The sequence below is a fragment of the Furipterus horrens genome, unplaced genomic scaffold (assembly GCF_987537825.1).
Source record: "Furipterus horrens unplaced genomic scaffold, mFurHor1.1.pri manual_scaffold_2, whole genome shotgun sequence".
NCBI classification, from domain to species: Eukaryota; Metazoa; Chordata; class Mammalia; order Chiroptera; family Furipteridae; genus Furipterus; species Furipterus horrens.
In genome coordinates this window covers 75,754,909-75,782,189 of record NW_028327172.1, presented here as the reverse complement: position 1 = coordinate 75,782,189, position 27,281 = coordinate 75,754,909, and the positions used below count along the sequence as shown (strand labels likewise).

Sequence of the window (27,281 nt, the reverse complement as noted above, 5' to 3'; positions counted from 1 at the left end):
TATCTGTACTTTCATGAACATATTTTTAAGGGAGCTTGGTTTCTGGCAATGGAATATTTGTCCATGGATTTTATCTAGTGTTCTCTGAGCAAGGAAGTTTTGTTTATTATATTAGCTATTTGTCATAGAACTGGTGCTGAAAAACTGGTAAAAAGATGAGTGCATTATGAAGAGTCAATACTATTGAAGATTTTGACTGAGGGTATCATTTCTTTCCCATCACAGCAGAATCCAAAGTGAGTTGTATGTGTGTATACTGCATTGTAAGGGAACAGAACAGGAAGCAGAGGGAGGAGAGACATTGTCAATTAATTACAATCATCTATGTTTTTCATGGTTATTTATGGATTATCATTGGTTGGGATGAAGAGGGGGAGAATAAGAAACAAACATGTAACATAGTGAGATATTTATTAAAATTAGATGATTACTGGAGACATTAATCATTTATTATAGAAGAAAACTCTTTTCCTCTTTTAATAACTAACAGCTTCTCCCTGTGAAATGGCTTTGGAAAGTGCTGGTATTCTAGTTCAGATAGCCCAACAGAGATCCCATCTTCACTCTGTGGAGAGAGCAAAACATTGTAAGATATAAGTACCTGGAATGGGGCTCTTAGGAGGGCTGGTGGTAGAGAGTGTAGCCCTCATGGAACCACCCATAGATTGGCATGTGCAAGAGGACAATACTGCACAAAATAAGCAAAGGAGTTGACTAAAAAGCAGAATCTACGTGTAATTTAATGCAAATGTAATTATTTAATGCACACTTAACTTTATACTCAATTTGGTCCCTGACAATTCCACCATCACATTACAATTTATTGGTAGCAGCGAGAATGGCACCATGGTGCAGTCAGCCCCAACCTGGTTCAGCAACCTCGGTATTTGAGTTCTGGCTCGGAAATAACTCAGAGCCAAGGCTCAAACTATAAGAGAAAGTTTATGTAGAAAGTCACAGAGGTAGAAGAAGTGAGCTGTGGGAAAAAAATGGGCTCAGGAAACACGTTACAGAGGCAAAAAGGACCTTGGAACTTAGGAGAGAGGGGGATAAAGGTTGTGCACCTGGGGGAAAGAAAATGGGGAGGGGGAGTGGAAAGGTATCATTGTGCTGGGTGGGGAGAGAAGGTTAGGATCTAAATCTTGAAGGTATTTATCTGGTGGTCTTAGGGGAGAATCCCAATAGAATATTTATCAGCTTTCCAGGTTTGTCCTTTCAGGGTTTTGAAGGGTTGTGATCTCCACTGATTGGTTGGTGCCATAGCAGGAGGTCATTAGCCCATGCAGCTGATCCTAACATCAGCTAAGGCATCACTTATCTAGTTTTGCTGCTTTTCTGAGCCTGGAGCTGAAACACAACTGAAGCCTAGATGTATTTGATGCAGGTCAGAACCTCACTGTTCTGGGGGTTAATGCCTAAGAGTTATTCTCTGACTGACCCCCTTGTTCATTTCTCCTCTAAGGGGATCTAACCTATGTGATTAGCAACATGTCAAGGGAGGAAAGGTAAGGGGAAGGCACAAACCACATAACTAGTAATTTGAAAGGCCAGGAGGTCTAAAGTGCATGACCAGTGATATACTAGGGGAGGAATAGTTACACTGAAGTCTTTGTTTTCCCAGTTTTGCTCATTGCTAGGCACCTGAGGCTTTCTGCCCTGGTGACCTTCTTCACCTGGTCTGTTGTCCCTGCTCTGCTTATGTCTACTTAATTGCTTACCACATTTTGAAAAGTACATTAGTAGAAAGATGAAGTAATAGCAGGCTGATAAGTAGTTTATGTCTTCTCTAGAGAAAAGAGAACATGCACTAGGGCCACATAGGAGTAAGGTCTGAGGTTGAGATAGGAAACTTATTCTAAACTGACAAGACAAATAAAAATAACAGGTACTGGGCTCAAGATACAGGGACTACTAGGACTTTAGGTTGAATCATTGGACCTTACCTTAGTAAAGAGGCAGCCCTATCTTTAATGGAAATTCAGGGTCTTCTTCACAGAGATGCTTAATAAATTTCTAGCAGGCCTAGCATCCTTTCCCAATAATAAGGTCAATCAAGACTCAAACTTTAATTATGACAGTGTCACTTTCATCTGTTACTTTAAACATATCCTCCAGGCCAATCACTTCATCTTCTAATAGGTCATCCAGCAAGGCATTTACTGTATCCTGGCCCACTGAGTATATAACCGGCCTTCTCTTCTGAATCAAGACTTTGTTGGAAACATAAAGAATAAGGAAAATAACCCTATTTCTATTTCAATTCACCAACAAGGAAGCAATAATTTTAGTCTTTTTCAACCAAACTTTTCTCTCCATGGGGTTAAGTAGTCTTAAGAAATGATCTAATGCCTTTGAATCTTGAGGCATTTATTATATATAATTCTTTCTCATTCTATCATTACCTACATATATGGTCATAAGTAACCTAAGAGAGTTGATTTCTTGATTTTTATGTAGCTTCCTGAAAATCAGAGGTCATTGTGCTCTGACACAGTCCAACTTCTTAAATTCGGAAGACGATGGCAGGCTGTTTCCTTTGGAAACAACAGCTGCTGATACCCATCTTGTGCCGATTATCATCCTCAGGTGATTCACAGTTTCAAAATCATATAAGATTAGCAAAATAACAGGACACCAATAGAATCCTAGATTCTCCTGGCTTTTACCTTTTATTTCAAAAGTATAGTGAAAGCCTGGCTGAGCTCCTTCCCTTCCTCCTCCTATTCCATCTCCACATAAACCTTTTAGGTTTAGGTTGCTCATATAAGCCTTCACCATGTCTAATGTGGAAGGCAACAGTTTCCCAAACTATTTCTTCTGCATGGGCCCTCATACTAGAAAGATTCACCAACCATGGCTCCTCACACTTGCCTTGGGTGTGCAGTTGAAATGACAAACAGGTTGGCCCTATCGTTTTTTTGTAGGACATGTAGGTATGTGCAGAGATTCGGAAATAATGATTACACTTACCTATGATGATAATATTATTATTTCATAATAAGTGTTTTATTGTTAGTAAATAATTACTTAGAACAAATAATAAATGACAATAATTATTGTCATTTTCTGAAATGCTTTTAGGTCACTGCACCTTAGCTTACCACAAACTTGTGCTAATAAGACATTTATTTCACCATTCTTTGGGACTGAGAAGAATATAAAACAAATGAAAAAGCATATAGAGTTAAACATATGCAATAAAGAATCATCAGATCACTGAGATTTAAATAGCAAGTCAAACCAGAATATGGAATGTTTTGCCACATAAATCAAGTACTAAGAATTTTTTAATTGTGTTAAAGTACACATAACATAAAACTTACCATCTTAACCATTTTAAGTGTTTATTTCAGTGGCATTAAATACATATACATTGTTGTGCAACCATCACCACCATACATCTCCATACTCCATCTTCAACTGAAACTATATCCATTAACTGTAACGCTCCATTTTACCCTTCTACAACCTTTGGCAACCTTCATTTTATTTTCTGTCTTTAGGAATTTGACTAATTTAGCTAGCTCATATAAGTGGAATCATATAGTATTTTTCTTTTTGTTACTGGCTTATTTCACTCAAAATGGTGCCCTAAAGTTTCATCCACATTGTAGCATGTTTCAAAATTCCTTTTCTTTTTAAGGCTGAATAATATCATTATACACACACACACACACACACACACAGACACATTTACATACATTTTGCTTATCCATTCATTTATTAATGGGCAATTATATTGTTATCTTTTGGCTATTATGAATAATGTTGCTGCAAACATGAGTGAACAAACATCTACCTAAGACTGCTTTAATTTTGTGCATGCATATACCCAGAAGTGGTATTGCCAGATCACACAGTAATTCTACTTTTATTAATTTTTGAGATTAATTACTCTGTTTTTTAAATATGTTTTATTGATTATGCTGTTACAGTTGTCCCAATTTTCCTTCCTTCTGCTCCCCTCCACCCAGTGGCCCCCCTCCCTCTAGCTGTCCCCCTCTTTTAGTCCATGTCCATTGGTTGTGCATATAGTTCTTCTCAACCTTTTCCTTTCTATTCCATTCCCTCCTACTATGCTTCTTAATTCCTGTACCATCTCCCTCCCTCTCCCCTTTCCCCCTCCCTGCTGACCTCCCCTCAGCATGTTTCCCATACCTACAGTTCTTTTTCCACTCTCATTGCCTATTTAGTTTGCCTTTGTTTCAATTCCCTAGCTTCTGTTGTTGGTTCTTGTGATGCAGTTTTCATTTTAATGTTCATAGTTTTGATCCTCCTTCTTCTAAACAAGTCCCTTTAACATCTCATATAATAGTGGTTTGGATCTAATGAACTCCTTCAGTTTTATTTTGTCCTGGAAGTACTTTCTCTGCCCTTCTATTCTGAACGACAGCTTCGCTGGATAAAGTATTCGTGGTTGTAGGTTTTGGATTGTCATTACTTTGAATATTTCTTGCCAGTCCCTTCTTGCCTGCAGGGTCTCCCTTGAGAAGTCAGCTGATAGTCTAATTGGGACCCCTTTGTACATGATTTTTTTATTTTCTCTTGCTGCTTTTAAGATTCTCTGTTTATCTTTAATTTTTGACAATTTGATTATAATGTGTCTTGGAGTGGTTCTCCCTGGGTACAGTTTTTCTGGAACTCTCTGTGCTTCCTGGACCTGTAAATCTATTTCCTTCCCTAAGTTTGGGAAGTTGTGCTTCATTATTTTTTCACATAATTTTTCAATTTCTTGTTCTTCTTCTTCACTCTCTGGCAAAGCTATATTCCAAATGTTCGATCTCTTATAGCTGTTCCAGAGGTTTCTGATCCTCTTCTCACTTTCTTTTCTTTTTGTTTACTCTTTCTGCACTGGTTGACTGTTTGTTCCTTCTCTAAGTTCCAGTTTGTTGATTTTATCTCTGGATTTATTTCCTCACCACTTGTATGTGTTTTTGTTATTTTCAGTATGAGTGACTTTCTTTCCTTCCCTGTCCTGTTCCAAATCTTTTGTTAATTCTGTAAGCCACCTTATAGCTCTGAACTGAGCCTCTGAAAGGTTTCTTATTTGTTCATCTGTCAAGTTCCTCATCTGCTGCCTGGTGAGCTGCGTCACTGGGATTTCAATCATTGTCTGCTTCATTTTGACAGATTTGTGTTTTGCTTTGCTTCCTGGGCAGGCTGTGGGGGGTGGAGCCCCGTGTATTCGTCACTACCTGGGATCAGCAGCGAACCCCACCTTTTTCATCGCGCTGCGGCACTTTGTGTGAGGGCGGAGGTCCAAGATAGATTCCTGCTATTATTCTCCACTGGGAGACTGGGGTCCATCCTCCCACCCTCTGGGCCTCACCGTCCGATGCAATTGGGGGGGGGGGAGCTGCCTTTCCCGACGTTTGGTTCACGAGCTGCCAGGGCTCAACTGCAGCTGAGATTGCTCTCCCTACCGCTCTCCCCGCTGCTACAGCAAACAGCACCACCTGACCTTTCTATTCTGGTTCCAATTTCGCCACTCCTACCCATCCAGGCGAGCACTGCTAGTTTATAACTTCATACGTTGGGCTTCCATGTAGTTTTATTTTATGGAATTTCTGGTTATCTTTTGTTTTGGGGTAGTTGTATTCCTTTCTAGTTGTAGAGGAAGACCGAGCATGTCCGTCTAAGCCTCCATCTTGACCAGAAATTACACTGTTTTTAATAGCTGTTACATCATTTAACATTCCCACCAACAGTGCACAATGATTCCAATTTTTCCACAGTATGGGTTTTTGTTAGTTTGCTTGTTTTGATAGTACACATCCTAGTGTGTGTTAGGTGAACTGAAACTTCTTGATTCCTTTTCATTGTACTTCACTCAAGCTCTGGGCCACCTCCAGCCACAGGAATGGTTTGTATCCCTGTGAAGCAGTTTTATTTTTAGAAATAAAAGTGGATTTTCTTTTAATATAAGACTCTTTCTCTTTAGATGGCCCAGTTTTAAGGTATGATATGTGGCAAAGACTGAGGATGCAGATTCTGGAGTCAGAAGAGTTAAATCAGTATTTCAATTAGTAATATTAGGCAAGGAACTTAACTATGCTTTGGTTTCTCCATGGTCAAATGGGTTTAAGGATTATTCCTACATTGTATTGTTATTATACTAAATGAATATTTAACAAGTCATTAAAATAGTACCTAGCATAGAGAAGACACAATTAATATTATTGTGTATGTCCATGCAATAACCCTCATTTATCACATCAGTTAATTCCACATAAATATTCAACATAAATATTTACTGAGGACCAATTCTATGTGCCAAACACTATTATAGATGTTGGGAATATAGTGATGGCAAAAACAGACAAGAAATTCTCTCCTAACAGAATTTATATTATAATGAAAAAGATACAAATACATATTAAATTCATTCAAAATACCTTCTGTTATAAGTAATACATAGAATAAGAAGAAAATAAAGATGGGGTAATATTGGGTGGGGGCATTGAATCATAGATTGAAGGTCCAGTCAAGGCTGCAACAAGACATTCACTGTTAATTTACAACACAGGTTTAATTAAGTATCCCAGAAGTAAACTCCATATGGCCAACATATTTGTTGAAAACTGGAGTGAAAATCTAGTCACAAAATACAGATATTAATCTTTTATACTTAGTACATGTTTTAGAATTAAAAGAAAAAATTCTCAGATTTAAAGAATCACATTTTTTCACTAATAGCTTACATGTTTAAACTAATTGGGTATGTACTTAGGTTCTGGGCCAGTTGCCACAGTGTAACTGATTATGAGCCAAGGAATGTTCCAACTGACCGAGGTGAGTTGAAGTGGAGAGGGGTGTGCCCAGCTGGTGAGATTAGTCTTCTCTGAAAGGCAAGGGTGCTCAGACCAACTGATTTTGTCCAAGAGAATGAAGATCTGGTTTATCTTATATGTGTCTGTACTATATCTCTCATTTAAAAAAATATTTTCAATTGTGTTATTATTGTTTTAAAACACTGTGCAGATTAAACAAAACCTGCCTTTGAATCACACTTGAACTACAGGTCACATGTTTTTCTTCCATGCTCTTGGAAAATTATTGCATTTATAGTCTTGGGAATAGGACCCTCTGACTTGGCAATCTGTAATATAAAATTTTGTACATTTTAATCTATGGTTTTCTTAATTTTCTTTTTTTTTTTACTTTCCCTTTTTTTTCTCCCAAACCAATCTTGTAACAAGCTCTGTGTCTTGTTGCCATAAGGAATAATCATAGCATGGCAGAAATTAGAAACAGCCCAAAAGTCACTGGAATCTGAAGAAAGAGGACAAGACACACAAACAAAAACTGAAATATTACTGTGGAAAATGCATAGGACATTGTCCTCCAAATAATAAATATTTCCTATCGTGGACTGGGTGAACAGAGATGTTTGAGTTTGCCAGCCAGCCATGATCCCAATGTGGTATCCTGACCACAATCAATGGCCAAATCATCCTAGGAAGCCATACTGTAGACACCAGGATCCCTGATTCTCAGTTTTCTGAAAGTGCAGTAGAGAGTAACTAGATATAAAAGTCCATCGCTGGCTTTAGAAATGAAAATGTCAATGATTACAATGTTTAAATGAAAAGATAGGATTTTTTATTTCTCATCTTTCTGGAGACCACTCATGCATATAAAAATCTGAGAAGACTCCAAGAAGAAGATGAGGCTTCTACAATAGCTAAAAATGGAATTATTCACCACTCTGTTGGATAGAGATTCAGAATATAATTTGAATTCAGATATAATGATCATAAAATACATAAATGATGGACTAAATGATAAACAATGCTTTAATTGTTTCTCTCTCACATCTTTCTCCCCCTCCCATATTCTCTCTCTAAAATCAAATATATCCTCAGGTGAGGGTTTTAAAAAATGTCTCTCTATTTTAAAACAAAACATATGTCTGTTTTATGAAGAAGAATTCCAAGTATTAGAGGTTTAGACGCTTGCCAAGCAAAAGGCCCCCTCACTGAACACTAGGATCTGTGTGAAGTGCTGCTTGCTCTTCATCTAGCACTGTGGTATAAAAATGCAGAACATAATCAGGTAAGGTAGGACTCAGACCCTAGGATTAAGGAGTTAAAAATATTTGAGGGTGATAAGGCATAAGCATAGGAAAAGATTGTGACTATACAGAAGAAGATAAAGTAGAAGTGTTATATCCAAAAAGGGGGAATTAAATGTCCTGGAGCAGATAGGAATATTTCACACAAGTAGTAGGAAATGCTCCTGAAACCTGTAGGGTGAAAATTTTTATGTCAGAACTGGGAGGAGAGAGCAGGTTGATAATTTACTTATAGCTTAATTTTTTCCTGAGTACTGCAACAGGTTGTTTAACCTGCCCAACATCAGTGAGCAAATGACATTTGTACCTTTGCCAATGAGGAAATTGAGTCTTTTAGAAAATAAACCTCTTTCCCAAGATCATAGAGCCAGTGAATATGACTTTAGGCAGATCTGATATATAACTCTGTTGAAAGGCACTGTTTGGGCACCTTCTGTAATTGGGATCGAAAGGATTCTCTAGGACTTTTCATGCACCACATAATCCAGATGTTAATACTTCACTATCTATGAGGAAGTATATTCAGGAGCTGGGTCTGAATGGTTGTGGCATTGAAGTCAGAAAATAGGGAAGGAACACCTGGGATTTGGGGTTGAAGGAAGGGTGCAGAATAGGAAGCAGAGAGTTTGCCTAAACTGGCAGACAGCCAGGAGGGGTGGAGACTTTCAGAGGACAATTCCTAGAGTGGAATTGCTGGGGTATGCCAAAGGTGAAAATTTAGCAATTGACTTGCTCTAAGCCAAAACCCTCAAGAGACAGTAAATCTGAATTATCATGAATCTGATGTGTTACTTGGCTATTGACAGAAACTTAAACAAACACACTTTGGAAGAAAGTTTCCTTAGGCCTATTGAAATATCAAGAAAATAATCACATTAAGTAAGCACTAAATATATGAATGGATGCTAAAAATATACCAGAAAGCAACCCTTATGAGTAGATGTCAGAAGAAACAAGAAACAAAAAATTTAGAGGTATAAGGATTCACAGATTTGGGGCTAATCAAAATTTAAAAATACACATGATTTATGTAAGAAATACTTAAATAAACCTGTGAAAAAAAGATGCATAATTATTATGAAGTCATCAAGGGGAACATACAGATGGCCCATAGACATATGAAAAAATGTTCATCATCACTAGCCATCAGAGAGATGCAAATTAAAACCACAATGAGATATCACCTCACACCTGTCAGAATGGCTATTGTGAATAAATGAACAAACAGCAAGTGCTTGAGAGGTTGTGGAGCAAAGGGAACATAAGCATACTGTTGGTGGGAATCCAAACTGGTGCAACCACTGTGGAAAACAGTATGAAATTTCCTCAAAACACTAAAAATGGGACTGCCTTTTTATCCAGTGATTTCACTGTTGGGATTATATCCAAAGAATCCCCAAATACCAATTCAAAAGAACCTATGCACCCCTATGTTCATAGCAGTGTTATTTACAATAGCCAAGTGCTGGAAACAGCCAAAGTCCTCATTAGTAAAAGAGTGGATCAAAAAAACTGTGGTAGATTTACACAAGAGAATACTGTACAGCAGAAAGAAAGAACTCCTACCTTTCATAACAGCATGGCTGGAACTGAAGAACACTATGTAGAGTGAAATAAGCCAGTTGGCGAAAGACAAATACCATATGATATCACCTGTAACAGGAACCTAATGAACAAAGCAAACAAATGAACAAAATAGAACCAGAGGTATGGAAACAGGAACAGACTGACAGTGACCAGAGGGGAGGGGGGAGGAGATAATGATGGAAAGAAGGGAAATGGTTTAGTCAAGGAACATCTATAAATAACCCATGATAATGGACAACACGGTAGGGATTGACTGTGGGAGCAGGGGGTGGGCAAGGGAGAGCAATGGGGGAGAAATTGGGAGAACTGTAAAAGACCAACGTTAAAAAAGGCAAAAATATAAAGTATATTTTATTGATTATGCTAAAAATATATATACATCGTTGTTCCTATTTTGAAGATGAGAAAAAAAGAGTGCAGGGAGCTTTTTGTCAAAAATCACCCATGCCGGTCTAATTCAGGTCATGCATCAAGTGTTAAGAGAAAGATTTCTTTGTGACTCTCTTCTCATAAATTAATTGTAAATAAAGAAAATTATAAGATTCCAGCTTGGTTCATATGGTTTCACAGAGCATGCAGAATGTAGCTCCATAATGCGTAGTGAGTTCTTTGGTTATGGTTCATTTATAAGCAACAGAAACCCCTTTAGCTTGGTTAATTAGAAAATGATTTATTACTAAATAAATCACATACTAGGCAGTTACTAACAGGGCCCACCTCTTGGTTTGTGTGCCCTTGTTTAATACCTTTTACTTGAGTGCAGGCTGAACCTAGTATTTCAATTCTAATAAATAGGATTGAGCAATACGACGCAATTTTTTTTTCAAAATTAAGTAACAAAAAGACTGCTTTCCATCTTGCTCACATTTTTTCCTCATTTGCTCACTATTATGTAAGTTATATTATAGGTAGTCCTGTGAATAAGCTCACATATTAAGAAAGAGAGCAAAGCTTCTGACCAAACACCAGTGATGAACTGAGTCCTTCCCACAAGTAGAATTCAGGTCACTGTGAGTATAGCAGCAGATCTGACCCTCTATTGAAACTTCAGATGAGACCACAGCCCTGGGTAACATCTTGATTGTCACATATTTCTTGGATTTCTGTCACACATAAATGGTGAGATTATCACTTGTTGTTTAAAACCACTGAATTTTAGGGAAACTTGTTACATAGCAATCGATACTAATACATGGTGTAGCGGAATGCAGACAAAAATTCACTTTTAGAAGCTTAAGAGCAAGCTTAGGTGGAGCTTGTAGGGACAGTTGCTACTCTCAGAATCACATGGCCTCTGAAATAATTAGGAAAGCTACTGCCAAAAAATTCTGAGTCAGGAGGTTAGCTTTTCACCCATAGATATTCTTTCATGTCTATTTTCTGCATACAACTCACAGGAAATAATCAATGGTGAATAAAATCATTCACGTATCCTTTCTTAATGATTGTGTCATTTCCTCTTTTTTCACCACCCATATACCCTTATATTGTCTGTTTTTCTTTCTTTCTTTTTTTTAAAATAATTTGTTTATTTTTAAAGAGAGGGGAAGGGAGGAAGAAAGAGGGAGAGAAACATCACTGTGTGGTTGCCTCTCACTCGCGCCCCCAACTGGGGACCTGACGTGCAACCAAGTCATGTGCCCTGACTGGGAATCGAACCAGCGGCACTTGGCTCGCAGGCCGACGCTCAATCCACTGAGCCACAGCAGCCAGGGCTTATTGTCTGTTTTTCTATCTCTTATGACTATCTGTCTTAAAAATGCATACACACAAACATCCACAATCACCTTTAATTTTATTCTATTAGCGTCTAAAGATACTTTTTTTAATTCCAAACAGAATGCTGACTTAAAGTCATATATAGCAGTAAAATATAGAAACAAATTCTCCAAATTGAATATACTCACAAGAACAAAAGAGAGTACAGCACAAAGGGATGGTCTCAAGGGCTATCTCCCTCAAGACCCAGGGACCAGGTCATTACAAAACACTATCTAAAGATAAACTTGCAAGTTATTTTATACTCCCTACACTAAGAAAACACACAACATTTTTCCATAATCTGGCCTGCATAAAGATAACTTTCAGGTTATCCTTAAAAACTGGAGCTATTTTAGGTAGTCAGTGCTGGGAATGTGGTGTGGTTGTTAGATTGGGAATGCCCAGTAAATGTTTCATGCCATGTCTACTCTCTGAAATACCACGAGATTAAAACAATAAGAACACAACTAACAGAAGTTTAAAATTTGGAGGAGGAAATAAATGAATTCTATGCTTACATGTATTAAAAGAACTCCAGAGTCACCGATTTTGGGCCATATGAAAACTATAATGGGATTAGCAGAAAAGTAGTTATTCAATTCCTTCTCTGAGGAAAACATCAGAGAAGGAAAACTCTGACTCCAAAAAACCTCCGCTGCCTTGCGGCATACCTCTTCAGGGGAAAGGCTAAGGGAGTAAACCCCGACAGAAAATCCGGAGCCGGAGTCCCTAAGGCGGTTTGACGTTGTAGTCAACACCGGCAACTCCTGCGGCGCACCTGAAGCCAAGCTGTATTGACTCCGTCTTTCCCTTGGACCCTTCAGCTGCGAAGAGAGGGGGGGTCTGCTGCATGGGCAACAGCAGACCCTCCATATCACCCTGCCCAGGCTCTGTAGCTTCAGCTTCACTGGAGAGGACACTTCAGTGTCATCGTAAGATGTCGATTCAACACGGGAGGAGACAGATACCGTGTCACTCCCGAGTCGGACTGCACAGCCATTCTCGGCGGTGCAGATAGACTCTTTTTTTTTTTTTTTAAATAGTGCTGCTATGAACATTGGAGTGCATAGGTTCTTTTGAATTGGTGTTTCAGGATTTTTTGGATATAATCCCAGTAATGGAATTGCTGGTTCAAAAGGCAGTTCCATTTTTAGTTTTTTGAGGAAATTCCAAACTGTTTTCCATAGTGGCTGCACCAGTCTGCATTCCCACCAGCAATGCACCAGGGTTCCCGTTTCTCCGCATCCTCTCCAGCACAAGTTGTTTGTTGATTTGTTGATTATGGCCATTCTGACTGGTGTGAGGTGGTATCTCATTGTGGTTTTTATTTGCATCTCTCTGATGGCTAGTGATGTTGAGCATATTTTCATATGTCTATGGGCCCTCTGTATGTCTTCTTTGGAGAAGTGTTTGTTCAGGTCCTTTGCCCATTTTTTAATTGGGTTGTCTGTCTTCTTGGTGTTGAGTCGTATGAGTTCTTTATATATTTTGGAGATCAATCCCTTGTCTGAGATGTCATTGGCGAATATATTTTCCCATATGGTTGGTTTCCTTTTCAACTTGCTGATGTTTTCTTTAGCTGAGCAGAAACTTTTTAGTTTGATGTAGTCCCATTTGTTTATTCTTTCCTTTATTTCCCTTGCCTTAGGAGATATATCAGTGAAAATGTTGCTACGTGGGATATCTGAAATTTTCCTGCCTATTTTTTCCTCTAGGACTTTTATGGTATCACGGCTTACATTTAAGTCTTTGATCCATTTTGAGTTTATTCTGGTGTATGGTGTAAGTTGGTGGTCTAGTTTCATTTTTTTTGCATGTCCCTGTCCAGTTCTCCCAACACCATTTGTTGAAGAGGCTCTTTTCACTCCATTTGATGTTCTTTCCCCCTTTGTCAAATATTAGTTGACCATATGAACCTGGGTTTATTTCTGGGCTCTCTATTCTGTTCCATTGATCTATATGTCTGTTTTTATGCCAGTACCAGACTGTTTTGATTACCGTGGCCTTGTAGTATAGTTTGATATCAGGTATTGTGATTCCTCCTACTGTGTTCTTCTTCCTCAAAATTGCTGTGGCTATTTGGGCTCTTTTTTGGTTCCATATAAATTTTTGAAGTATTTGTTCTAGGTCTGTGAAATATGTTGCTGGTATTTTAATAGGGATTGCATTGAATCTATAAATTGCTTTGGGTAGTATGGACATTTTAATGATGTTGATTCTTCCCATCCATGAGCATGGTATATGCTTCCATTTATTTGTATCTTCTTTAATTTCTTTCTTCAATGTTATGTAGTTTTCTGAGTACAGGTCTTTTACCTCCTTGGTTAAGTTTATTCCTAGGTATTTTATTTTTCTTGTTGCTATGGTAAATTGAATTTTTCTTTCAGTTTCTATCTCTGAGTTTTTATTGTTGGTGTATAAAAATGCCTTTGATTTCTTAATATTGACTTTGTATCCTGCTATTTTGCCGAATTCACTTATTAGGTCGAGTAGTTTTTTTGTGGAGTCTATAGGGTTTTCTATGTACACTATCATGTCATCTGCAAATAATGACAGTTTTACTTCCTCTTTTCCAATTTGGATGCCTTTTATTTCTCTTTCTTGTCTGATTGCGGTGGCTAGAACTTCCAAGACTATGTTGAATAGGAGTGGGGAGAGCGGACATCCTTGTCTTGTTCCTGATCTCAGGGGGAATGCTCTCAGTTTTTGCCCATTGAGTATGATGTTGGCTTCAGGTTTCTCATATATGGCCTTTATTATGTTGAGGTATGCTCCCTCTATTCCCATTTTGCTGAGAGTTTTTATCATAAATGGGTGTTGTACTTTATCAAATGCTTTTTCTGCATCTATTGATATGATCATGTGGTTTTTGTCTTTCATTTTGTTTATGTGGTGTATTACGTTTATTGATTTACGAATGTTAAACCATCCTTGCATCCCTGGGATGAATCCTACTTGATCGTGGTGTATGATCTTTCTAATGTGTTGCTGGATCCGGTTTGCCAATATTTTGTTGAGGATTTTAGCATCTATGTTCATCAGCGATATTGGCCTGTAGTTTTCTTTCTTTGTTGTGTCTTGACCTGGTTTTGGAATTAGGGTTATACTGGCTTCATAGAATGAGTTTGGCAGTCTTCCCTCTTCTTGTATCTTTTGGAATAGTCTGAGAAGGATAGGAGTTAGTTCTTTCCTAAATGTTTTGTAGAATTCACTTGTGAAGCCATCCGGTCCAGGGCTTTTGTGTGCTGGGAGTTTTTTGATTACTGCTTCAATTTCACTAGCTGTTATTGGTCTATTCAGACTTTCTGCTTCTTCTTGATTCAGTTTGGGAAGACTATAGGTTTCCAGGAATCTGTCCATTTCCTCTAGGTTGTCAAATTTCTTGCCATACAGTTGTTCATAATAATTTCTTATAATCCTTTGTATTTCTGTGGTATCAGTTGTGATTTCTCCTCTTTCATTTCTGATTTTATTTATTTGGGTTCTCTCTCCTTTTTTCTTGATGAGCCTGCTTAAAGGCTTGTCAATTTTGTTTATTTTTTCAAAGAACCAGCTCCTACTTTTGTTGATCTTTTGAATTGTTAGTTTAGACTCTATGTCATTTAATTCTGCTCTGATCTTGATGATTTCCTTCCTTCTACTTGATCTGGGCTTTGCTTGTTGTTCTTCCTCTAGATCTTGTAGCTGTAGGGTTAAATTTTTTATTAGATATTCCTCTAGCTTTTTTAGGTAGGCCTGTATTGCTATGAACTTTCCTCTTAGGACTGCTTTCGCTGTATCCCATAGGTTTTGGGTTGTTGTGTGTTCATTATCATTAGTTTCCAGAAACTTTTTGATTTCTTCCTTGATGTCATTGTTAACCCATTCATTATTTAATAGCATGTTATTCATTCTCCATGAGTTTGAATGTTTTTGAGTTTTTTCCTTGAGGTTGATTTCCAATTTTAAGCCATTGCGATCTGAGAAGATGCTTGATATAATTTCAATTTTCTTGAATTTGTTAAGGCTTGTTTTGTGTCCTACCATGTGGTCTATCTTTGAAAATGTTCCATGTGCACTTGAGAAGTATGTATATTTTGCTTCTTTGGGGTGAAAACTTCTATATATATCGACTAAGTCCATTTGATCTAGAGTGTTGTTCAGTGCCTCCATATCTTTGGTGTTTCTTTGCTTCGAAGATCTGTCCATTGTTGACAATGGGGTGTTAAAGTCCCCTACTATGAGTGTGTTGTTGTCTATATCTTTCTTGGAGTCTTTCAAAAGTTTCCTTACATATTTGGGTGCTCCTAAGTTTGGTGCATATATATTTATAAGGGTTATATCTTCTTGATGGATTTTTCCCTTAAGTATTATGAAATGCCCTTCTTTGTCTCTTTTTATGGACTTTGCTGTGAAATCTGTTTTGTCTGATATAAGTATTGCTACCCCGGCTTTTTTTTTCATGTCCATTTGCTTGGAATACATTTTTCCATCCCTTTACTTTCAGTCTGTGTAGATCTTTTGTTCTAAGGTGGGTCTCTTGTAGACAGCATATATGTGGGTCATTCTTTCTAATCCATTCAGCTACCCTATGTCTTTTAATTGGAGCATTTAATCCATTTACATTTAAGGTTATTACCGATAAGTACTTATTCATTGTCATTTTCCCCCTTTGTACTCGTGTTCTTCTCTGTCTCTCTCTGTTTCTTTATCTTCTTAGAGCAGACCTTTTAGCATCTCTTGCATTGCTGGTTTGGTGGAGATGTATTCTTTTAGCCTTCTTTTGTCTTGGAAGCTCCTTATTTCACCCTCCATTTTGAATGAGAGCTTTGCTGGGTATAGTATTCTAGGTTGTAGGCCTTTGTTTTTCATTGCTTGGAATACTTTTTGCCATTCCCTTCTGGCTTGTAGTGTTTCTGCTGAGAAATCTGATGATAGCCTTATTGGAGTACCCTTGTATGTTATTAGTTGTTTTTCTCTTGCTGCTTTTAGGATCCTCTCTTTGTCTTTGAATGTTGCCATTTTAATTATGATGTGTCTTGAGGTGGGCCTGTTGGGGTTCATCTTCATTGGGACCCTCTGTGCTTCCTGGACTTGCGTGACTCTTTCTCTCGTCATGTTAGGAAAGTTTTCTGTCATTAGTTTTTCAAAGAGGTTTTCTATCCCTTGCTCTTCTTCTTCTCCTTCTGGAATTCCTATGATACGGATATTATTACGTTTCATGTTGTCCTGCAGCTGTCTTAGAACCTCTTCAGTCTTGTTCAGTCTTTTTTCATTTTGTTGCATTGTCTGGGAGTTTTTGTGTAGGTTGTCCTCCAGCTCGCTGATCCGATCTTCTGCTTCCTCTAGCCTGCTTTTAATTCCTTCTACTGTGTTCTTCAATTCAGAGATCGTATTTTTCATTTCCTCCTGGCTCTTATTGATAGCTTCTATGTCCTTTTTCATGCTCACGTAATTTTCTGTGAGTTCCTTGTAGTTTTTCTGGAGTTCTTTGACGTTTCCGCTGAGCTCATTCAGCTTCTCCATAATCCATGTTTTGAATTCCATATCTGATAGTTCGCTCCCCTCTATTTCATTTAGCACTCTTTCTGGGGATTCTACCTTTCCTTTTGATGGGAGGTTGTTTCTCTGTCTCCCCATTTTTTTGACTCCTATTGTTTGTTGGTGCTTCTTGGAATGATCTGCACTTCCTGGATCTGCCTCTGGTGGCGTCAGATCATCCAGATAGACTCTTAAGAAGCTACACCATCGTCTCTCGAGACGGACGGCTGCCGACGACGACGACGACGACGACGACGAGTTATTCAATTAAATTTATTCAGCAATTTCTCCCCTCCTTTATTCTCCAGACTACAAAATAGGGAATCACTTATTTTTCTCTCTTGTATTGAAATACAAAGTGATTTTAGAAATCATATTGGATGAGAAAATTTCCTTCAGGAAGTATATAGACAAGGACTAGATTGCTGAGATTTCCTGTAGAAGAGAGAGAAATGAGAGTCAATAGCTGTGGCAGAAATTGCTCAAAGATAATATTCTGTAATGAGTAGTTTGAATATTGTCATGTCTCAAATATGTCTTTATTGTCCCAATATTATATGTCTCTATTAGTCCCAAAAATAATGTAAGGAGATGTTTGTGGTGGTTTCCAAACACAAGCTTGCACTTATAAAATCTGAACTTGAAAGACCTATATATCTTGAAAAAAACAGTGAAATCTATTTTGCTGCATCGATCAAATCTATGTTAAAATAACTAATGGAATAGATATGAGGGAAAATAATTTGGATGGGATACTAATTGCTGTAATAATTGAAACTGATTTGATTTATTTATTATTTTATATACTATTTTAGGTGTACTATGTGATTATTTGACATATGTATACATTATTACCAAAATCAAGCTAATTAACATATTTATCACCTCACATAGTTGCATTTATTTTGTTTGTGCTGAGAACATCTAGTCTCTTAGTACATTTCAAATATGCAATACACTATTATTGACTGTGGTCACCATGCTGTACATTAACTCTCCAGAACTTTTTCATCTTATAACTGGAACTACTTTTCTACTCTCTTTTAGATTCTCATAAAAGTGAGATCATGCAGTACTTGTCTTTATGTGCCTGCCTTATTTCACTTAGCACAAGTCCTCTAGTTTCACCAAAGCTTTTGCAAATGGTAAATTTTTCTTTCATTAAGGCAGAATAATATTCCATTGTATACGTGTACCATAATTTCCTTATTCATTTCTACCATTAACAAACACGTAGGTAGTTTCTGTATCTTGGCTATTTTGAATTATGCCACAATAAACATGGGAAGGCAGATACCTGTTTGAGATAGTGATTTCATTTTGGATATATACCCAGAAATGAGATTGCTGGATCATATGGTAGTTCTATTTTTAGTTTTTTTGAGAAATCTTCATACTATTTTATAGAATGTGTATACTAATTTACATTCCAATCAACAGTGTACAGGTTTTCCTTTCCTCCGCACCTTCACCAAAATTTTTTATTTTTAAAACAATGACTTTTAGACATTTTGGGAAAGACCACACAAAACTGTGATCTCTGAGAAAAGGACCCTAAAAGAAGGACACAAACAAGGTAGGTACTTTGATTGTGCCAGCTTGTTTCCTGAAGACAGTTTCCAGGCTGCAGTGCAGAAAAGGAGTATCCAAGCAGAGGATGGTCAATCAAGCAGGACTAAATTAAAGGTCTGGAAGGTCAGGGAGCTTTGGTTTTCAGAATACTTGAGAAGAGGAATTTGCACACATAGATAGAAAGAGCTCTGAAGATCTGTAGAAATGTTGCCTCAAGTCTTTGGCTGACTACTGATTTGAACCTGTGAGAGAAGAAATTACCCAAGCCACTTAATAGCCACTGAATGGCACTACGTGGGAGAATTTACTGGAATTCATACGGGCTGGAAATAGCTCATGTTCCAAAAGCCAGAATGAAAAGGTGATAAAATATATGCAGCAATGTATAAAGTGCCAGAAAGGTATTGCCTTAAGAAAGTGATCAAGTTAAGGTTAGAGTAAAACTCCTCTGGACCCACTCAAAAATATCGTCAAAACAGCCTTTGACTATATTCACTAATGCCAAAAAAATTTGCTGCATTCTGAAATAACGTTCAACTTTACTTAAAGGAGTACCATAAAATCTGATATTCAACAGTCGCACCAATAATGCAAAGAAGCAGAAAATTTTGATTCACAATTAGGAGAAAAACCAATCAATAAAAACAGAACCAGAAAGAGCACAGATGATAAAAATAACAGGAAAGATAATTAGAGAGTATTATAACTATGTCCATGTGTTCAGATAGGTTGAGGCAAATACTATCATGAAAAAAATATAAAAATATACTTCTAGAACTATCCAAAATAAAGCACAGAGAAAAAAAGACTGGAAAGATTATCAGAGCATAAATACAATATCAAAGAGCCTGATATGTGTAATTGAAGCCCTAGTAAAAGAGGACACAGTGGGCAAAACAATAATGAGAAAAAAACATTCCAAATAAAATAAATATTTAAAAAAATCAAGACACTTTATAAAAACATTTGATAAAAGCCGTTGCTAAAGAAAAAAATCTTGAGACAGAAAAAATAGGTATAGCATACACAGAGCTACCAGAATGGCAACATACTACTCAGCAGAAACTATGCAAGCCAGAAAATTATGGAGGATGTCTTTGATGTACTGAAAACAAAACAAAGCAAAACAAAACCTGTTTATCTAGGTTTCTCAACTAAGAAAATTTTTCCTTTAGAAATGAAGACATATTTTTTAAAAAACTCAGAATTTGTTGTCAGCAGACTCCTACTACAAGAAATATGAAAAGAAATATTTCAGACTGAAGAACATTATATGAGATAAAACTTTGGATCTACACCTTAGAATAAAGAGAATCAAAATGATAAATATATGGGAAATATAAACAAACTTTCCCCACATTTTAATCACTTTAAAAGAGAATTGTTACATGAAGTGAATTAGTGATGTATTGTGATGTTTATAGTATACACAGAAGTAAAACATAACAATAGCACAAATTATAAGAGGAAACAAATATTTGAAGGCAGAGAGTAATGGGGTTAAGATGCATAATATAATCTCTGCAGCAGCTACTAATAATAAGCAAATGAAGAAAATAATCTAATAGTGGAACTAAAATGGAATCATAGAAAATGTCAACAAATTTAGAAGAAGACAGAAAAAGAGAGCAAAGGGGACAAAGGACAAAGAGAAAAAAGTAGAATATAGATTTAAACTAAATTATATCCATATTTAATTTAAAATAATCTAAATACCACAACCAAAATACAGGTTGTTATATTAGACTTAAAAAAAGAAAATAACAAGTTTATGTTGTCTAAAAGAAACCCACTATAAGTACAGACACACAAATACACTAATAGTAAAAGAATAAAAAAAGATATTATGCAAAAACTAATCAAGAGAAAGATGGAGAGGCTACATGTGAGGTCAAGTATATTTTAGAACAAGGAATGTTACTAGGAATGAAGAGGAACTTTTACTAACGACAAAGGATTCAAATCATCAAGAGGACCAAACACTCTTAAATGAGTGCACATCTAATAAGAGCTTCAAAATACAGGGCAAAACTCACTAGAACAAAAAAGAGGAACAAACAAATCCCAAGACATAGTTGAAGATTTCAACAGTCTTCTTTCAATAATTGATAGAACACGAATTTGGAAAATCAGTAAGTATGTAGAAGACTTGAAGAACTCTCTCAACTAATTTGACTTAATTTTTATAAGAAGAATTACATTTTATTATTTTATTATTTTTAATTGCCAATTCTTTTTATTTTTTTATTGAATTTATTGGAGTGATATTGGCTCTTAAATTATATAGGTTTCAGGTGGACAATTCTATGATTAATCATCTATATATTGTATTGTGTATTCAAGTCTCCTTCCATCACCATTTATCTCCCCAAAACCTCTTCTACATCCCAAACTCCCTTAACCTCTGGCAATTACCATAATGTTGTCTGTGTCTATGACTCTTTTTCCTTTTTGCTCAATCCCTTCACCTTTTTCCCCCAGCTCCACAAGCCGCGTAATGCTCTCCAGGTCCCTCCATGATGTTGCAAGGGTAAGATTGCTTTTTTTTTTTTTTTTTTTTTTTTTAACAGCTGCAAAGAATTCTATTGTGTAAATGCACCATAGCTTTTTTATCTACTCATCGACTGATGGACACTTTGGCTGCTTCCAAATCTTGGCTATTGTGAATAACTCTGCATTAAAAATATAAGGGTGCATATATTCTTTTGAATTAGTGTTTTGGGTTTCTTTGGATATAGTCTCAAAAGTGGAATCACTGGGTCATAAGGCAGTTTAATTTTTAATTTTTGAGGGAACTCCATACTGCTTTCCATAGTGGCTTCAGCAATCTGCATTTCCACCAACAATGCGCAAGGATTCCCTTTTCTCCACAATCTGGCCAACACTTGCTTGTTTGTTGTGAAACTTATTTTATAATAAAAATTTGAAGTGTGTTGTTACAGTTAAACAAACAAAATATCTGTTGCTCAATATAATAAACTTGTTTATTCATATGAAAATGTGAATTTCTTAGTGTATATTTATGTCAAGTATTTGGAAGTGTTTGACCATAGAAAAGTCAGTGTGTTAGCTAAAATACTTGAAAGAATGACTCTTCCAAAATTCTATGCATGAAATTTAATAGCCTGTGAGCTGCATTTGTCTGACCGTGATACAATGAAAGCACTGTCAACATAAATAAAGGCTTTTTGCTAATGTGCTTCATGCTGCGAGCGGATCAATCCTAGTCACAGATATTTCCACACTTAGTCAACTGAACAAGTGGTTTCACTATAGTTAATTCTTTCTTGTAATTAGAGTCATCCCTAGTGATGGATACCCTATGTATGTGTTTTCTTGGGTTAGTATGTAGAAATTAATACTTATTTAAAGTTGGTATATTATCATAGTTAAACCCTTTTTCCTAGCATTATAAAAAATACCTTTGACTTATTTACCTTTGTTAATTTTTAATTAATTTTATTGTGGTATATTTGCACACACAAAAAAATGTGCCCATTTTAGATGTAAGCTCAGTATGCTTTGCTAAATGTATGTACTACCAAAGTCTACTTACAGAGTATTTGCATTATTTTAACAAGTCAAACTGGAGTCAGTTACAATAACCTCTAGCTCAAGAAAACCAGTGATCTGATTCTGTCACCAAGGATCCGTTTTTCTGTTCTTTTTTCCATACGAATAGAATCATATGGTATGCACTGTTTACACAAGTATCCCTTTGATCAATTAAATGTCTTAAAGAGTTCTATTTTGATATATGTAAAACTATTTTATATATTTTTATTTCTGAGGAACATTATGTTAAATGAATATATAACAATCTGTTTATCCATTTATGTGGTGGATATTTGGGTAACTTGTGGGTTTTTGCTACAATACTATCTTAGTATGACTTCAACTTACATTTTTCTTCTAATCAAAGTTGTTGAACATCATTTTATGTACCTCCTTATAGTGTCCAAATTATTTCCCCTTCTTTTTTACTGAGTAGTTTGTTTTCTTACTGAGTTATAAGTATTCTTTAAACATTCTTGATATAAGAACTTTGTTGGATATATGTATTTTCTTCTAGCTAATGCTTATTTTGAAATTTTCTAAATGATAGCTTGGAAACAAAAGTTTTTATTATTACAAAGCTAAATTTATCCTTTCTTCTTATGTTCTCTGTGACTTTGGGGTTCTGTGAGATAGGTTTGAATCGTGTTTCTTTTTCTGTCTTTGACTTTATCACTCCTACATCTAAAGTATGTTTATTTTAGACAGCATAGAATTATTATTTTTTTATTTGGTCTAATAGTCTGTGTCTTTTATTTAGAGTACGTAGGTAAATTATAACTAATTACATTTAAACTATTGTACAGACTTACATTATACTCAGTATAGATCAGTTTGAGCCTCACACCTTGCTGGTTGTTTTCTATATATCATCTGTTTCTTTCTCTGCTTTCTTTGGCTTAGCTTAGTATTCCTCTTTAGTATTTATTTGATTTGCTATTAGTTATACAACGGTTTCTTAGAGATTGTTATAGATTTTACAATATATACCTTTAATTTATTATATGTTACCTTCAAGTGCTATTCTTACTTACATATAAGTAGCTTTTGATAATATACTTCCAATTTCCCCAACCCATGTGTTATCGCTATTATGTATTTAAATTCTTAGTTTTATAAATCTTGCAATACATTACATTTTTACTTTAAACAATTATCTTTAAAAAATTTTTTTTAAAGAACAAAAAGCTTTTTTAAAAATACAGGGCTTCTCATTCTGCAGATGTACATCTCCTCCTGGTGCCATTTTTCTTGCACCTGAAGAATTTCCTTTGTCTGCATTTTCATTTCATTTACTTATTCACTGGAGCTGTGGTTTATTATAATAATTCTTTTAGTTTGATTGGATTTGTACATTTATTTCCCCTTTATTTTTTAATGATATTTTCTGGAAATAGTAGTCTAAGCTATCATTTTATTTTCCTTTTAGCATTTAAAAAATCGATGTTTCATTATATTTTGTGTTGTAATTTTTCTGACAATAAGTTTACAGTCATTATTTTTATTTTTGTTCACCTATATTTAAGTTGTCTTTTTCTTCGAGCTTAAAATTTTTCAATGGATTTTGGAATTTGATTCATTTAATTTTTTAGGTTCTGTGAGTTCATAATTTTTGATAATTTTGAAAAAATGTTAGGCATTATTTCTTTGAATATTTCTTGCCTCTCCTTCTAGGGATCCAATTACATGGATATTTGTTAGATAATTTTTATTATCCCATATATTGAGGCTCTATGTCTGATTTTTTTTCTCTCTATGCTATAGTTTGACTTGTTTATATTGCTAAGACTTCAAGTTATGTTTATTTTCCTACATTTTAATATGCAGTTAACTACAACCAATAAATTTTCACTTCATTTATTACCTTTTTTAAGCACTTCAGATTCAGTTTGGATTTTTTCAAGATATTTCATTTTCTCTCTTTATGGTTATGACTTTCTTAATATCATTAAACTCACTTTTAATATTCTTTTGTATTAATTTTGATCTATTTATTGCTTTATATTACAGTTGTCCTATTTTTCCCCCACTGCTCCCCACCACCCTGCCCACCCCTTCTCCCACAGTCAATCCCCACCCCTTTGTTCATGTCCATGGGTCATTTATACCAGTTCACCCTTCCCCTTCTTACCCCCATTCTTCCCCTCCCCTTTACCCCCTCCCCCTGGTAACTGTTAGTCTGCTCCTTGTTTACATGCCTCTGGTTCAATATTGCTCATTTGCTTGTGCTGCCCATTAGTTTCCTACATTAGGTGATACCATATGGTATTTGTCTTTCATTGCCAGGCTTATTTCACTAGCATAGTTCTCTCTAGTTCCATGCATTCATTGCAAATGGTAGGAGTTCCTTCTTCCTTTCTGCTCCATAGTATTCCATTGTGTAAATGTACCACAGGTTTTTGATCCACTAATCTACAGATGGGCACTTAGGTTGTTTCCAGCACTTGGCTACTGTAAATAGTGCTGCTATGAACATGAGGGTGCATAGGCTCTTTGAATTGGTGTTTCAGGATTCTTCGGGTATAATCCTAGCAGTGGAATCACTGGTTCAAAAGGCAGTTGCATTTTTAGTTTTTTGAGGTAATTCCATACTGTTTTCCATAGTGGCTGCACCAGTCTGCATTCCCACCAACAGTGCAGTAGGGTTCCCATTTCTCCACATCCTCGCCAGCATTTGTTGTTTGTTGATTTGTTGATAATGGCCATTTTGACTGGTGCAAAGTGGTATCTCATTGTGGTTTTTATTTGTATCTCTCTAATGGCTAGTGATGTTGAGCATTCCTTCATATGCCTATGGACCCTCTATATGTCCTCTTTGGGGAAGTGTTTGTTAAGGTCCTTTGCTCACTTTTAAATTAAGTTGTCTGTCTTCTTGGTGTTGAGTCATATAAGTTCTTTATATATTTTGGAGATGAATCCCTTGTCTGAGGTAAATATATTTTTCCATATGGCAAATATGCTTTACCATGTGATTGGTTCCCTTTTCATATTATGATGTTTTCTTTTGCTCAGCAGAAATGCTTTAGTTTGATGTAGTCCCATTTGTTTATTCTTTTATTTATTTCCCTTGCCCTTAGAAGATATATCCATGAAATTTTCCTGTGTTTTCCTCTAGGACTTTTATGGTGTCACAGCTTACATTTAAGTCTTGTATGCATCTTGAGCTTATTCTAGTGTGTGGTATAAATTGGTGTTCTAGTTTCTTTTTTTTTTTTTTTTTTTGCATGTCCCTGCCCAGTTCTCCCAGTGCCATTTGTTGAAGAGGCTATTTCACTCCATTTTATGTTCCTTTCCCCTTTGTCAAAATATTTTTGATATATATTAGAATGCAAGATTAAAACAGCAAAAACTATATATTGTGAACTTTATTTGTGTATAACCTATCATCACTCTGTTCCCTGCTTTAGTCCATTTTCTGATTTGCTAAGATTAACTGTGCGTACTTACTCATTTTAATTGCCTGGAAAGAGGTAAAAGTATCTGGTCATAGTTTGTCTTTCAAGTGTAGGCATCTGGGCTTTAATACCTGGTTCTTCAAACGATCGTTGAACCTGAAAATAAAATGAAAGTTTTGTGTCCTACCCCTTGGGCAGAAGAACAGAACCCATTACACCATTCACCAATATGAGGATGGATGTAATTGAGGGTATCTGTAGACATGTCAAAGATCTATAACAATCCTAAAAAGGAGTCAAACCCTTGATTATGCTGTCAACTCCTCATTCACACACATAACTTGATACCCTAAGTCAGAGCTGAAAATTTACCTTCTAATAAACTTCCACTAAATCCAAGACCCAAAACCCAAGACCCAAGACCTAGTTAGAATTTTTATATCTATTCCATGTTTTGATCTCATTATCTTCATATATAGTTTTATTTTGTGAATATTCTCTGATATTAAATTTACTTTATATCTGAATCTAATAATCTATTCCAGTTTACTGTTGATTAGTGTTAACATAGTACAGTTTCCCATCATTGCACTTTTAACCTGTTTGTCTCATTATTTATCAAATGTGTTTGATGTAGGGAGCATATATTTGTCTTGCTTTTTTATGCAGTCTTATTATGTCTAACATTTATTTGGTGTGTTTAGACCATTTATATTTAATATAATTATTAACGGCTAGGTTTAAATTTTGCTAGTTTTAAAAATATGTATTATCTATTTATTTTTATTTATTTTTATTTTTCTATGGTCTTTTTGGTTGAGTATTGTTATGATTTTGTTTTATGTCCTTTACTAGAATATTAGCTATAATTTCTGATTTTGTTCTTATTCATGGTTTATAATATATGACTTTAACTTGTCATAATCTCTCAACAAATATTATTTTTGTTTAAACCATCAAATTTTCTCTTAAAGAGTGTTTTTAAAGGAAAACGTATGTATATTTGTCTGTGTAGATACCATTTCTAGTGTTTTTATTTCTTTTTGTAAATCTGTATTTCCATGTAGTATCACTTTTATTTTGCTGATTGACTTCCATTGACATTGCTTGTAGTGTCCATCTGCTGGTAATAGAATATTTCAGCTTCAGTATGGCTGAAAAAGCCTTCACTTTGCCTTTGTTTATAAAAATAATTTTATGTTTTCTGAACTTACAATTTTAGGATGAGTTTCTTTTGCCTTTCACTACTGTTTTCTAGCATGACTTATTTCTAATAATCTATTGCATCATTTACTTTGTTTCTCTGTGTGTTGCTTGTCTCTTTTATTCTCTTTTAGAATTATTGTTACCAATGGCTTAGAGAATTTAGACTAATATGAGCCCGCTGTATTGATTCTACTTTTTTACTATATCAGGTTTGTTATTTTTCTTAAATCTATAGATTTATAGATTTTATTACATTTGGAGAAAATTTGGCTGTTTTTTTTCTTCAAATGTTATTTTGTTCCTCCCCACTTAGGACACAACTTAAATGTGTTTTAGGATTTTTAAATTGATCTCACATTTCATTGATGCTTTGTTTATTTTTTATTGTATTTTTTGGTGTTTGCTGTGCTTCACCTTGTATTATTTCAAGTTGATTATTTGTTTCTTTTACAATATCTAATCTGCTATTTACCCTATTCAGTGTATTTTTAGCTTACATATTTTGTTTTTTCTATCTCAAGATACAATTTAGATATTTTATTATGTCTCTACTTGTGGGACATATGAAATATTATTTATTGTCCTTTTCTGTTAATCCTAATAACTGTCAG

General features: G+C 35.6%; 2 protein-coding genes across 4 annotated transcripts in view; both read right to left on the bottom strand.

Moving 5' to 3' along the window:
* Positions 1 to 392: 392 nt before the first annotated feature.
* The window catches only part of LOC150018849 (caspase-1-like), a 49,572-nt gene continuing 22,683 nt past the window's right edge, over positions 393 to 27,281 (bottom strand). For 2 of the 3 annotated variants that reach the window (XM_090267868.1, XM_090267869.1), the window contains one exon: positions 393 to 565. In XM_090267868.1, coding sequence (XP_090123994.1) covers positions 440 to 565 — 126 coding nt within the window. In that variant the 3' untranslated portion in view covers positions 393 to 439. Of the gene's footprint in view, positions 566 to 25,516; positions 25,621 to 27,281 lie in introns of all 3 variants that reach the window. The other variant, XM_090267870.1, reaches the window with a different exon arrangement.
* On the bottom strand, positions 507 to 25,571 carry CARD18 (caspase recruitment domain family member 18). Its single transcript, XM_090267871.1, is given in 3 exon segments — positions 507 to 565; positions 1,944 to 2,210; positions 25,517 to 25,571. Coding segments are annotated over 2 exon segments (270 nt in total). The 5' UTR covers positions 25,521 to 25,571; the 3' UTR covers positions 507 to 565; position 1,944.